Source organism: Scardinius erythrophthalmus (genome assembly GCF_964197995.2).
Source record: "Scardinius erythrophthalmus genome assembly, chromosome: 3".
Lineage (NCBI taxonomy): Eukaryota > Metazoa > Chordata > Actinopteri > Cypriniformes > Leuciscidae > Scardinius > Scardinius erythrophthalmus.
Genome location: NC_138223.1, coordinates 50,275,262 through 50,289,833, shown reverse-complemented (window position 1 = coordinate 50,289,833; position 14,572 = coordinate 50,275,262). Strand labels below are relative to the sequence as shown.

General features: G+C 37.4%; 1 protein-coding gene across 1 annotated transcript in view; it reads right to left on the bottom strand.

The window, feature by feature from the left end:
- LOC308688252 (B-cell receptor CD22-like) overlaps nucleotides 1-13,851 on the bottom strand; it is an 81,569-nt gene extending 67,718 nt beyond the window's left edge. Inside the window, exon 1 of the mRNA XM_081361211.1 lies at nucleotides 13,819-13,851. Within this exon, the coding sequence (XP_081217337.1) occupies nucleotides 13,819-13,833 (15 nt within the window). The 5' untranslated portion in view covers nucleotides 13,834-13,851. The remainder of the gene's footprint in view (nucleotides 1-13,818) is intronic.
- Between the last annotated feature and the right edge of the window lie 721 nt (nucleotides 13,852-14,572).

Here is a 14,572-nt window from a genome sequence, read left to right as displayed (position 1 = left end):
TCCTAACAGTTTGTGTATTACTTTTAAGGTTGCCAAGTGGGTGCGAGAGGAAATGTGTACTGAGGGGACAAGGCATTTCTTTGATGTCTGGCATGTCGGAAAAAGGTATGTATCCCGATGTTGGAAGCTTTAAGGTAATTCTTGAAATTACATTTCCATCGATATAATACTTTCCATTTGTTGTAAACAAGGTCTCAGCAAGGCTTTGGATACGGCGGTCAAGGAAAAGGACTGTGGGGACCTGATGTTGTGGAGGCCTGCAATTATAAACCACCTCTACTGGACTGCAGCCTCCACTCCTGATGGCAACCCAGAGGTCATGGAGGCCAAGTGGAAGAGCATGGTGAACCACATACAGGACATCCATGAGCATGACACTCCTGCCTTTCCCTGTTGTGCTCATCTACCTCTGGAGGGGGAGCAACGGAAAAAGGAGTGGCTAGAACCAGGTATACACCATGAAATATGTGTACTCTATGGTTTTATGATAATGTGACCTGAGAGATTTTTTGCTGGAACCTGTGTTTTAATACAATTTAATCAGGGTAAAACAAAATGTTTTGTTTGGGACTTTTTTTTTTTTCTACAAGCTCAACGGTTGTGGTGAAACTAGAGGGTGTTGTCACAAAGGCATCCTTGCTGAAGGATGTGAAGCAGCTGTCGCCACAGCACCAAACCTTTTCCCTTGAGGCGTTTCACTCCCTCATCCTGCTCTTAGCTCCCAAACACACAGGGTTTTCTTACCTTGGGATGTACAGTAGGTCAGTGTTGCGAAATGGATTAATTACATCTCATATTGGCATGTCATACAGACATCTGATATTTCTATCTCAAAATCTGCTCTCATTTTGTGATTTTCTATAGACTTCTGTTGGCAGCTCTGCACTACAACTGTACTGGCAGCCGCGAAGTTGCGCAAACAAGTGGTGGTGTTGCAAAGTATGCCATGCAATACCCGAGGTTCTGGAAAGGTGAACACACAGTCCGGCCAGTTAAACAGAAGGCCTCATATGGTCAGTAGTTTCAGTCAGTTTCCATCATATTTGGATATGTATGCATGAGACCTTGGTAATCAGTGAATGTGATCTACATGTTTTTCATTTCCCCCGGAGTAAAGGTATGAGTGAGTGGGTATGTATCGTTCTCGGTACCCTTCATTATTTTTTGCATGCTGCATGTTTTTGTTTTATGTTCTGTGTGCTTGTAGTGGTTGTTTGTTGGTTGCGCCTTCTCCTTTTGTTCTGCAATTTTACTTGGTGGTGGGATCCTGTCACTAAAATTCTGCATGTCGTTTGCCATGGTCTGTCATTGTGTGCTGTTGCTTGTTAGTGTTGCTTTGTCTTTTATTTGCTTGTAATTGTACCTGGTGGTGGGAGCTTTTAGTTGTTTTGTCATGGGTCACTCTTATACTCGTACTCTTCCTCCTCTTATACACATACTCTTCCTCCTCTTATACTCATACTCTTCCTCCTCTTATACTCTTCGTCCTCTTATACTCACACTCTTCCTCATCTTATACACACACTCTTCCTCCTCTTATACTCACACTCTTCCTCCTCTTATACTCATACTCTTCCTCATCTTATACACACACTCTTCCTCCTCTTATACTCACACTCTTCCTCCTCTTATACTCTTCCTCCTCTTATACACACACACTTCCTCCTCTTATACTCACACTCTTCCTCCTCTTATACTCTTCCTCCTCTTATACACACACTCTTCCTCCTCTTATACTCACACTCTTCCTCCTGTTATACTCTTCCTCCTCTTATACACACACTCTTCCTCCTCTAATACTCATACTCTTCCTCATCTTATACACACACTCTTCCTCCTCTTATACTCATACTCTTCCTCATCTTATACACACTCTTCCTCCTCTTATACTCACACTCTTCCTCCTCTTATACTCTTCCTCCTCTTATACACACACTCTTCCTCATCTTATACTCATACTCTTCCTCCTCTTATACTCATACTCTTCCTCATCTTATACACACACTCTTCATCCTCTAATACTCATACTCTTCCTCCTCTTATACTCATACTCTTCCTCATCTTATACACACACTCTTCCTCCTCTTATACTCTTCCTCCTCTTATACACACACTCTTCCTCCTCTTATACTCATACTCTTCCTCCTCTTATACTCACACTCTTCCTCCTCTTATACACACACTCTTCCTCCTCTAATACTCATACTCTTCCTCCTCTTATACACACACTCTTCCTCCTCTTATACTCACACTCTTCCTCCTCTTATACTCTTCCTCCTCTTATACACACACTCTTCCTCCTCTAATACTCATACTCTTCCTCCTCTTATACTCATACTCTTCCTCATCTTATACACACACTCTTCCTCCTCTTATACTCTTCCTCCTCTTATACACACACTCTTCCTCTTCTAATACTCATACTCTTCCTCCTCTTATACTCATACTCTTCCTCATCTTATACACACACTCTTCCTCCTCTTATACTCTTCCTCCTCGTATACACACACTCTTCCTCCTCTTATACACACACTCTTCCTCCTCTTATACTCATACTCTTTCTCATCTTATACACACACTCTTCCTCCTCTTATACTCTTCCTCCTCTTATACACACACTCTTCCTCCTCTTATACTCATACTCTTCCTCCTCTTATACTCACACTCTTTCTCCTCTTATACTCTTCCTCCTCTTATACACACACTCTTCCTCCTCTAATACTCATACTCTTCCTCCTCTTATACTCCCACTCTTCCTCATCTTATACTCTTCCTCCTCTTATACACACACTCTTCCTCCTCTTATACACACACTCTTCCTCCTCTTATACTCTTCCTCCTCTTATACTCGTCCTCCTCTTATACTCTTCCTCCTCCTATACACACACTCTTCCTCCTCCTATACACACACTCTTCCTCCACTAATACTCATACTCTTCCTCCTCTTATACTCTTCCTCCTCTTATACTCACACTCTTCCTCCTCTTATACTCATACTCTCCCTCCTCTTATACTCATACTCTTCCTCCTCTTATACTCATACTCTTCCTCCTCTTATACTCATACTCTTCCTCCTCTTATACTCATACTCTTCCTCCTCTTATACTCATACTATCCCTCCTCTTATACTCATACTCTTCCTCCTCTTATACTCATACTCTTCCTCCTCTTACACTCATACTCTTCCTCCTCTTATACTCTTCCTCCTCTTATACACACACTCTTCCTCCTCTTATACTCACACTCTTCCTCATCTTATACACACACTCTTCCTCCTCTTATACACACACTCTTCCTCCTCTAATACTCTTACTCTTCCTCCTCTTATACTCATACTCTTCCTCATCTTATACACACACTCTTCCTCCTCTTATACTCTTCCTCCTCTTATACACACACTCTTCCTCCTCTTATACTCATACTCTTCCTCCTCTTATACTCACACTCTTCCTCCTCTTATACACACACTCTTCCTCCTCTAATACTCATACTCTTCCTCCTCTTATACTCTTCCTCCTCTTATACACACACTCTTCCTCCTCTTATACTCACACTCTTCCTCCTCTTATACTCACACTCTTCCTCCTCTTATACACACACTCTTCCTTGTCTTTCTTGTTCTCAACATTCAGTGCAACATTTTGAGTAAATCTAGGCACTTTAAACTGTCTTGTATTTTGTACAGTTGGTTTCCTCTCATCATTGGAAATAAGTGTGAACAATTTTGATTCATTGTGTGTAAACGATGACAACTGTGTTGTAGTTGTGTTTAACTTTTGCCTGCCTGTGTTTAGCGTTTTGAAACATAAGTGCATCACAGTGAAAAATGTGTTTTAGTGAGTGAGAATGTGTTTAGCGTTTTGGAAAAAGAGTGCATGAGATTTGCAAACAGTGTTTTAACTTCCTGAACTTGTTTAATGTTTTACCGAACGAGTGATTTATTCGACAAATTGGTTTAGACTATTGAGAATTTGTTTCAGAGAAGTGGGTTTAGTGTTTTAGCAATTCAGAAAAACTGTAAATCCTGGAATATGACTAAATCAGTATTTAACATATACACATTCACTTCCGAGAACAAGAACAAATTAAAGCTGCAAGCAGCCTTTCCGGGGCCAAGCCCTTCTGGTTGTTTGGCTTGTTTGGATACATTATTTTTTTACTAGGAATCTTTTGAACATTGCACAATTCACATGGTTTAACATTTGCTACACATTGGAAATGATTTAACAATCTTCAAAGTTAAAGCCTTTTGCTTTACTTAGTATTTGGTTTACACTCATACACTGTGGTTTGCTTAATAATTTTACAGAGACTTAAGATGTTGAAGGTAGAATCGCTGTAGCACAATGCGGAGCCAGAAGAGCAAAAGATTAGTAGAATGCTTGAATACAAGAATCGACTCGACATAATACACAATTTTACGTAGTCATCCTACGCAGGATTCGAACCCCCAACCAGAATGGCTTGGGACTCATAGCACATGGATTAACAGCTTGCGCCACTTAGAGGACATAGAGTTACAAGCTGCAGAGGAGAGCATTCAGTGTAAGAATGAGCACACAAAATCATGTTAACGAGATTAGCATGCTAAGCTAGCTTAATGCTAACGTAGCTTATGGTTATCCTGATAGCTGAAGAGCCACATTAGAAAGAATGGCATTTGGTTAGCATGCTAACCAATAATTATGCTAAGCTAACTAGCATAAGACAACAAACAGGGTCAACTTCAGAGAGGAATATCATGGGAATGTAGACAACTATCAAAAATCTGTTCAGTCATTTCTGTGCGGTTCGGTCTAAAGAACATCGAATAAAATTTTGGACAAAATTGAGCAAGATTTGAAGGAGTAGTGAAAAAACAGTTTTTCATTTGTTCCAACATGGCGGACAGTCACATTGTTGGAAAATGACAAATGAGACATTGTCGGAATTGGCATAAACCAAGGAACGTAATGACATAAAGCAATCAAAATTTGAACAATGTTTTCAAAAGTTAAGCATTTTTGCAAAAAACATAACTCTGGAACACTAGGTGGCGCTGTGTTCAAACTTCTCAGGTACCTTCAGGACATGGTGTTGATCATCCCTACCAGCTTTTGTGATATGTCAAATAGTTTAAAAGATATGTCAATTTATGACAAAATTCAAAATGGCGGACACATGGTTCATTCGGAATGTGTAAGAAAACACATTTCTAATTAAATGGGAAGAAAGATTAATGTAAGTATTATCTGGGTAAAAATAATTCAAGTGACAATTCACAGCTTTATAAATGTTCAGAGAAAGAGCAAAATATATATTTATCTGGGTTATAGGTAATTCAGAATGTATCAGTACTGAAGGGTGATAGTTCAGCCCTTATAGTAGTATTTATTTTCATTGTAACAATTCAAAGTTCATTGCAGTGCTGAAACAATTGAATAAACAAGACAATGTATCTGGAATGTGGAAACCACAGTCTTTTGGTCAACTGCATGTCATTTACAACAGTAACATGTGGTTGGCCAACACATTGCAGTTTCTGAGTTCTTGGTTGGGAACAATTTAAGAAAAAAAAATCTGGTTTAACCATTTTTGTGCAGCTCATTTATAATTTGACTGAAATTACACACTAGACATTTAGACCAATAATGGAAATTTTATAGGGGACTAAAATTAAAGTACAGTTCGTATGAAAAGAGGATTAGTTGGAGTTTAAAAACAAACCAAAATTTAAAGCAATATAAATGGAAGTACAGGTACAAAGATAAAGAGGACAAAAGTTAGTGACGTATTGCATTTATTTAGAAGGAAATCAATTTGGGTGAAAAAAAAAAGTAACCATCAAAAGTAAAACATTGATAAAGAAAGCAAAACATTGATAAAGAAAGCATCCTCTATAGTTGCAAAACTTAAACATTTAATCAAGTAGGAAAAAAGCATCATAATTAAATCATTTTATAGTAATGTATATTTCCATTACAAATTTTAGCAACTAGAAATGGGGGAAAAAAACAAACAAACATTTTAACTATTGAAAAGTAAACCCCTATAGATACACATCTACACATTTTTTACAACAAAATACAAGTTATACAGGCTATATAGACTTATCACAAGTTTTTTTTTTTTTACAAAATTGTTTGTTTTTTGTTACAGGTCTTTTTTGCGGGATGAAAACTGCAGCAGGTTCTTGTGATGATTCAGTTTCTCCAATTTGAAGAAATTGTTCGTCGCTTGAATGTTTGGTTTCTGTTGCAGGTGTTTTTTGCGGGATGAAAACTGCAGCAGGTTCTTGTGATAATGGAGTTTCTTCAATTTGAACAAATTGTTTGTCGCTTGAATGTTTGGTTTCTGTTACAGGTGTTTTTTGCGGGATGAAAACTCTGGCAGGTTCTTGTGATAATTCAGTTTCTTCAATGTGAAGAAGTTCCTCATCAGTATCGTGGTTGGGTGTTGTTTGCATTTGTAGAACCTGCATGTTGTGTGTAAATGTTACGGTTAAACTGTTCATGGCCAGGAACAGCTGTTCGATGTCCTGGGCATCGGTGTGGTTCAGGTCAAGTAGTGGTGCTAAAAATGTCTTCAAAATGGAATTTGACACTGTTAAAGAGAGCTCCGTTTTGTTTTCTTTAAACTCAAAAATGCCACCGAGTTTTGTGACGTAAGCGGTGCCACTCCTTAACATTTTGCACTTTGTGCAGCGGTGGAAAGCAAATTGCGGAGAAAAATCTTGCTGAAGAGTGGCACACTTTGGGCAGTGTTTACTAATGTTTATTTGGACACCTTGCAAAGCAGAGGTGATGGTTTTGTGAGAAGTAATTTCTTCTTCAGACATTTGGTGAAGTGGTCCAGTAGAAATTTGAACTTTTGAAGGTGTAATTGTCGAGTGTCTGGTTGATTGTAAAAAGGTTTTTTGTTGGTACCTTTTTGTCATTAAGTTCGTAAAGTCATACGAATTCCCTTGATGGACGTCATTAATAAAGTTGTCCCACAAGGCAATTTGAATTCCTCCGGTTTCATCATTTATCCAACAGTTCATTACCTCTCCTTCAGTCTTGTTAAAAAATACATTTTTAACAGACTGTATCTTTGTTACTTTGGCTTTTAGTGTGGGTATCTGTACACAAAGAGAGTGCGAGAGAGAAATCAGTCATGCCATTTGTTTTCAATGTACTTCAACTTTTAATTTGTATGGAAAAATGTTGTGCAACTTACATGATGCTGTGCATCTAGGGTTTTCATTTCGGCAATGGTGGAGGGGTATAGTTGCTTTGGGGGTTTATGGGGGAATGGTACTTGAGTCACTTCGAGTGTTGTAGAGCTGGTACTCTGGATATCATATTTTGTGTCATTGCTGTCTGGAAAATGAAAGAAACATTTTAAAAAAATTAGATGACAAGGAGGCACATGTGCAATCACTTACATTTTACTTAAAATACCATGTCATTTTTTTTAAATACTAATAATAACAACAAACAAAGCATTGTGAGTTTGTAATAAATGTTGACCACGTCACAAAAGTAAACCGAAACCATGTATACAACTATATACGTGCCTCACAGACATGAGAAATATATTAATGGAAAGTTTGAAATGTCTACTTTAAAAAACATGAACTGATTCAAATCTTAAACACTTTCAGATTATGTAATCTGCATGAAACAGTTTCTTGTTTTTTCAAGACACATTAATTATTGTTTGCAGGTGCACCACAGCAAGCTTTATGCGTTTGAGCACTGATTAGTTGATTATGTACATAGGGGATTAAAGGCTTATGATTTATTCATATAAATGTGCTATCCGTTGACTAATTGCTTAAGTGAACAATTGCTAGTTGACTAGAAAAATCTTGGGCAACCAAAGGAAAAAAAAAAAGTAAAGTAACTTATGGGATCACAATTAAAAATGACTACAAATAAAAAGTGGAGTAAAATATACAAGGCATACTTACTTGGAACTTTCTTTGCATTCATGAGTTTGATTGCAGAGCAGTTTCTTGCAGCATTGTTCCATGAGGTTTGTTGATTACACTGAAAGATGACGGTGTGGTGGTATGTGTCCCTGTCGGTTTGTAGTGAAGCGGTGAAGTATTTGCTATTAATTTTAGATAGTTTTATGGGTGATACAGAATGCACGTATCCTGAAATTGAGTCTGGAAGTTGGTTCATTTTTCTCTCAATTTTGTTTTTCAATATTTCTGTTCTTACAGTGGAAAAGTTCTAATGGAATTCTTTGCAGGATACTCTGGTATTTAACATAATTCACAATTGATTGGGAATGTACCATTACTAATTAAAACAGATTGAGTTGGTTCATAGTTAATTAATTGGAGTGTGTCATTCGTTGATGTTGATTTTAAGTTTATTAGTTAATTAAGGTCTTTAGTGGTAAGTTGTGGATAGATTAATACCTGTAAGTTAATTGGCTTGTTTGTCATTACACTACATTTGATTTTTGCCTGTTATGTATTTGTGGTATAGGCAGGTAAAAATAATACACCGATTTATGTATAGTTTTTTATAGATATTTACAAGTATTGTGCAATAAAGAAAAATGACAATGATATTTTATGGAATTATTTCTTTATTCATTTTAGTAAATATAATTTTTGTGTGGTAAACTTTGAAAAGTTGAGTGACATGTACAGCAATGATACTGGTATGATGAAACTGTCTGTTAAGTCTGTGTTACTGCTGTTGTTGATATTATCACTGGTCCAGACAAAGTAATTAATATGAATCAAAGCAGTCAATGTTTTGCATACAATGCATCAAATAGAGATTGTGGTAAGTCTATTCAATATTAAGTATCAGTTATATCCATTGAACAACAAAATTCCCTTAGCGGTTTTAGTTAGTGTGTACATTTGGAGTATTAAAGTATTGATGGGTTATTATGTTTACTTCATTTCTATATAGATGAGTACTATTTATTTAATTTTTACCCAAAATGAGGTGATATGAGAATTATGCAGCATGTGTCATGTAATGTCTGTTTCATTCATACATGAAGTTAGAGGGCGCCCTTGCCTAGAAAGTGTTCAAAACATTTCAGAAAATCCTTTATATAGCATTTAACGATCGGTGCAGCTGAATAACATGCAGGTAAAGACATTCTGAGGGATGAATGTTCAAGATAATAAACAAACTTTTATGAAGATGTATGTTTTGTGTTATTACAGCCACATCCTAAATATGTGTTTTAAATTACTTCACCGTACATTTAAGCTCTTTATAAGTGCGTTTCTTGTGACAATAATTAATTCTGTCTTGGCAACAAATTGCGAAGTGTCTGCTTTCAAATGAGGCTGAAAAGAGGTGGAGTCATTCGTCTGTGTTGCTAGAGCAGGTGAGGTTGATTCTAAGATAGATCTAAGATAGGTCAGAGCAAAAGATTAGAACAATGCTTGAATCAACACAATTTTTATACTAATCCAACACGGGGTTCAAACCCACAACCGGAACGGCTCGGGATTAGTGACACATGGTTCAGCAGACTGCGCTACTCAGAGGACGTACAATCACAAACTGCAGAGGAGAGGCTTCAGTGTAAGAATGAGCACACAAAAGCAAGTTAACCAGATTAGCATGCTAAGATATCTTAATGCTGATGTAGCTTATGGCTTATGACGTGGTACATCCAATCCTGGCAAAATAGATATCCTCAGATTCGACATGCAAGGAATCGATAGACACCAATTTTATGATTTTGTGACAAATGGTTCACAAGTTACAGCCTCTGAACCAATTTTGGGTCGACCTTGTTAAATTTGATCTAATCTAATCCCAGTGTAAGAAACATTAGTACAGCTCTTACCCAGCTAATAAAGGAGCTCAAATGACAATTTATACACAATTTCAAAGTCGCCCCACACTGGTCTCGAACCCACGACCAGAATGGTTCGGGATTCATGACGCATGGTTGAACAGATTGCGCCACCCAGAGGACATGTTTTACAAAACTGCAGAGGAGTGGTTTCAGTGAAAGAATGAGCACACAAACGCAAGTTAACCAGATTAGCATGCTAAGCTATCTTAATGCTAATGTAGCTTATGATGTGGTATATCCAATTCTGGCAAAATAGATATCCTCAGATTCGACATGACGCAAGGAATCGATAGACACCAATTTTATGATTTTGTGACAAACTGTTCACAACTTACAGCCTCTGAACCAATTATGGGTCGACCTCATTAAGTTTGCGACATCATAACTTTTTTTTTCCAGTATAGCAAAAAAATCGGGGACAGTACTTTTATGCGGCTCAGTCCGAAGATCATTTGAGTACATGTTTGGACAAAATTAGACCAATTTTGAAGGAGGAGTAGCGAAAAAACTGTTTTACATTCGCTCAAATATGGCGGCCAGTCACATTGTTGATAAATAACATATGAGATATCGTTGAAATCGGCATAAGCCAAGGAATATATTGACATAAAGAAATCAAATTTCAAGCAATGTTAGCAAAAGTTATAAGCGTTTTTTCAAAAAACAATGATATCTCTGGAACACTAGGTGGCGCTGTGATCAAATTTCTCAGGTACCTTCGGGCCATGCTAATGATGATCCATACCAAATTTGGTGAAGAAATTTCAAATAGTTTAAAAGATATTGCAAATTATGACATCATTCAAAATGGCGGACACGTGGTACATCCCATCATGGCAAAATCGATATCCACGGATTTGTCATGACCCAAGGAATCGATAGACACCAAGTTTATAATTTTCTGACAAACTGTTCATAAGTTATTGGCCAAAATATGCATTTTCCATATCTCATGACCCGTAGGTGGCGCTGTTCCCAACTTTGGCATGGAACCTCAGATCATGCTTCCGATGAAGTGTACCAATTTTCGTTTCGATTGATCAAAGTTTGGCCGAGCTATAGCTTCTGAACCAATTTTGGGTCGACCTCGTTAAGTTTGCGACATCATAACTTTTTTTTTTCCAGTATAGCAAAAAAATCGGGGACAGCACTTTTATGCGGCTCAGTCCGAAGATCATTTGAGTACATGTTTGGACAAAATTAGACCAATTTTGAAGGAGGAGTAGCAAAAAAACTGCATACTGTACTTTTCAAAATGGCCACTACTGTAATGGGCGGAGTCTTAATGTAAGATATTGGTTCTGATCAGCATGATGAGATGAATCAGGTGTACTAAGTTTCATTTTTCTAGATCAAAGGGTTCAAAAGTTATAGCCATTTCAATGTTGAATTTTTGAACTGCTGGTGGCGCTATAGAGTTGGACCTAGAGACTCAAAAATTGCTACAATTACTTTTCATTACCATCACTACAAGTCTGCCAAATTTCATCATTTTCCTATGTATGGTTCATAGGGCTGCCATAGACTTCCATTGGCGGAAGAAGAAGAATAATAATAAGAAAACTAACAGATACAATAGGTGCCTTGCCCCTTCGGGGCTTGGCCCCTAATAATAATAAGAAAACTAACAGATACAATAGGTGCCTTGCCCCTTCGGGGCTTGGCCCCTAAAAATATTCACAATCTAGTGCTAGGGCAGGGCTGTGAACTGTCATGCTTTCAGCCTGAGACTCTAATCGACACGTTTCACACACTCTCATGCCACACTCACATTTTCTCACGCAGAGAAAATTTGCTAAACATTCATTGTGTGAGAACAGCAGAACTCGGCAAACTGCAAGCATCATCAAAGCGGTCAACGCCTCCCTATGGGCAGAGGTGTAAAGTCCAGGGGTCAGAAAGTAGAAGTCCTGCCATATGTTTATTCCACCCATGAACTCAATCAGCTGATTTCACTAATTAGTTCTCTCTCCTGCTGAATTAGCAAATCCAGGTGAACAAAATACTGAGGAGGACTTTTACTTTCTGAACCTGGACTTACACCTCTGACACCGACAGACAAGACAAAGCTGGTTACATTTAAATTCTAAGCTCTCAGATTCTGTCAATTTTATTACGAAATTAAAACAATAAATATCGTTTTGGCGTTGTAAATGTGAAGTGGCAGATCGCTGTAGCGCCTCAGTTCAAGCGGCACGTGAACCGATCATCAACAAATGAACAATAGGTAGGCCATGTTGAAAGATACAGTAAAACTTACTGAAATGTATATGCCTCTGTAGTCGCATAGATTCAAATACTCGTATATTGTTATTCATATGTTTTATTATTATTATGTATTGTTGGTTACCATTTATTAAGTAGGCCTATAGATGTTTATGTTAACATCACTTAATCCTGCATATACTCTCAAATAATGAAATTAATTTGAAAAAAAAAAAAAAATAAGACGAAGAAAATTATCAAAGTTGATTTATTAAATACCCAATGACATCAAAATATTAGTTTTGTGGCTTTTCAAATCAATCAGTCAAAATTTATTTATATAGCACAATTCATACATCAAAGCAATTCAATGTGCTTTACAAAGAAAAATAATAAAGAAACAAATAAAAACATCATAATAATAATACAAGATACACAGACACAAGAAAGAATAAAAAGATTTAAAAGATGGGATAAGAAAAGACATAAGAAGCTGTAAGGCTGAGCAGTATAGCTAGGTTTAAGAGCTCAATCATAATCACATGAAAAAAGAAATGTTTTTAACTTGGATTTAAAAATCAACACATTTGGGGCGCGTCTAAGATCTTCTGGTAATTTGTTCCAGTCGTGTACAGCAGAGATGCTAAACGCAGCTTCTCCATGTTTCGTTCTAACTCTTTGCTCCACTAGCTGACCTGAGTTCATTGATCTAAGAGTCCTGCTTGGTTTATATTTTTCAAACATTTCAGAAATGTACTCAGGTCCTAAGCAATTCAACGCTTTATAGACTAAAAGCATTACTTTAAAAACTATTCTATAACTGATTGGGAGCCAATGTAAAGTTTTTAGAACCGGAGTGATGTGCTCTATTTTCTTAGTCCCGGTTAATAATCTAGCAGCAGCTCTTCAACATCTGAATGAGCTGGAGCTGCTTTACAGTCTTTTTTGGAAGTCCGGTTAATAGTCCTTTTAGTTCTTATCTATCAGCTCAGAGCTCATTTATGTTAGTGAAGTCCTTTGACATGATACATATTTAACATGTGCACATTCACTTTGAGAACTTGAGCCAACAATATTCATGATCTGCTGCTACAGTGATTCTTGTCCAATCAAATGCTCTGAACTTTGAGAAAGTCCATCCCCCTAAACCATATGACACTGACTAGCAAGTAGCAAAAGACTATTGGACATTTCTAAAAGGGACGGGCGTTTGACATGTTCAACACAAACTTCCTGTTTCAGAGAGAAATATGTGAGAACAGGACAGAAGAAAGTGCAGATCAGCCGCTCATGAGGCCTTAAATAAAACATCAGTGTTTCTAATGTGAATGTAAGAGAGACTCACCGTGAATCATGAGCAGAAAGAAGATCAGAGGAAGAGGAGGAGCCATTCTGACCCACATCAGCATAACATATATCTATAAAACAGCATTCAATTCATTTCACATTTATTTGTATAGCGCTTTTTACAATGCACATCGTTTCACAGCAGCTTTACAGAAAATACCACATTACAGAGTCCACATTACAATTTAGAGTGATCTGTTATCAGAGGAAACTAAGTTATGCATTTCAGAAATGTACATATACAAAATCACAGTTAGCTAAAATAATTTAAACAATGTAATAATTTAAGGCAGAAACATTGAGCTCATTGAAGTAATGAATACTTAAGTTAATATATTCATCACTTAAACAAGTATATGTAAATCACCCTATTCTTAACATTTCTCACGTAAAGACACATATGTTATATGAGCAATAATCATCAGTTTCATTTAAGTAAGAGTGTGTTTGTCTTACCGTGTTGAAGCTCATCAGATCAACAGCAACCAAATGACTGACTGTTTTAACTCAAGCACTTTAGCTTTACAGTGAAGGTCTTTGTGTGATTAACACTGTTTATTAACGAACGCCCATCGACGGAAATATCACTGTCCCTCCCTCAACAAGAGAACAAGAGAACAACATTACTGAACTAAACCTACTTAAAGAAAAACCATGATCTCTTTTCTGAAAGTTGAAGATGAATAATTATGAAGATGAATGAAGATGAATGATAGTGATTTACAGGTGAGGCTCATCAAGGTTGATGTCAGTCGCAGGAGATGCTGACCTCTGGTGGCAGTTTGAGGGATTGAACGAGCACATATGAGACGAGATGTGTCTGACTGCAGAACTATATACGTGACAGCAGTTTCAGGCCAGCAGCTTCAGACCGGACGTTAGGAGCTGACGATCACCTAAAGCCTGCTTTATACCAGAGATGGTCTTATTACTGGGAGATACCAGGATCTGTGGCTCTACCATTGGAAAGTGTAACAGCTGACTTTTATCATGTGTTCCTTGATAACCAATCACATTACAGCCTTTACGTCATTGAGGCTGTGTCTGAAATCACCCCCTATACCTCTAAATAGGGCATTATTTGAGAAAACAGCCATTTGTAGTGGTGTCTGAAACCATAGTGGACGTCATGGGCGAGGCTAGCCCCTTTTTAGGGGCACCCCTAAAAAGGAGCTCAGCACCCCTAAAACTTGGAGTAAGAAATGTTATT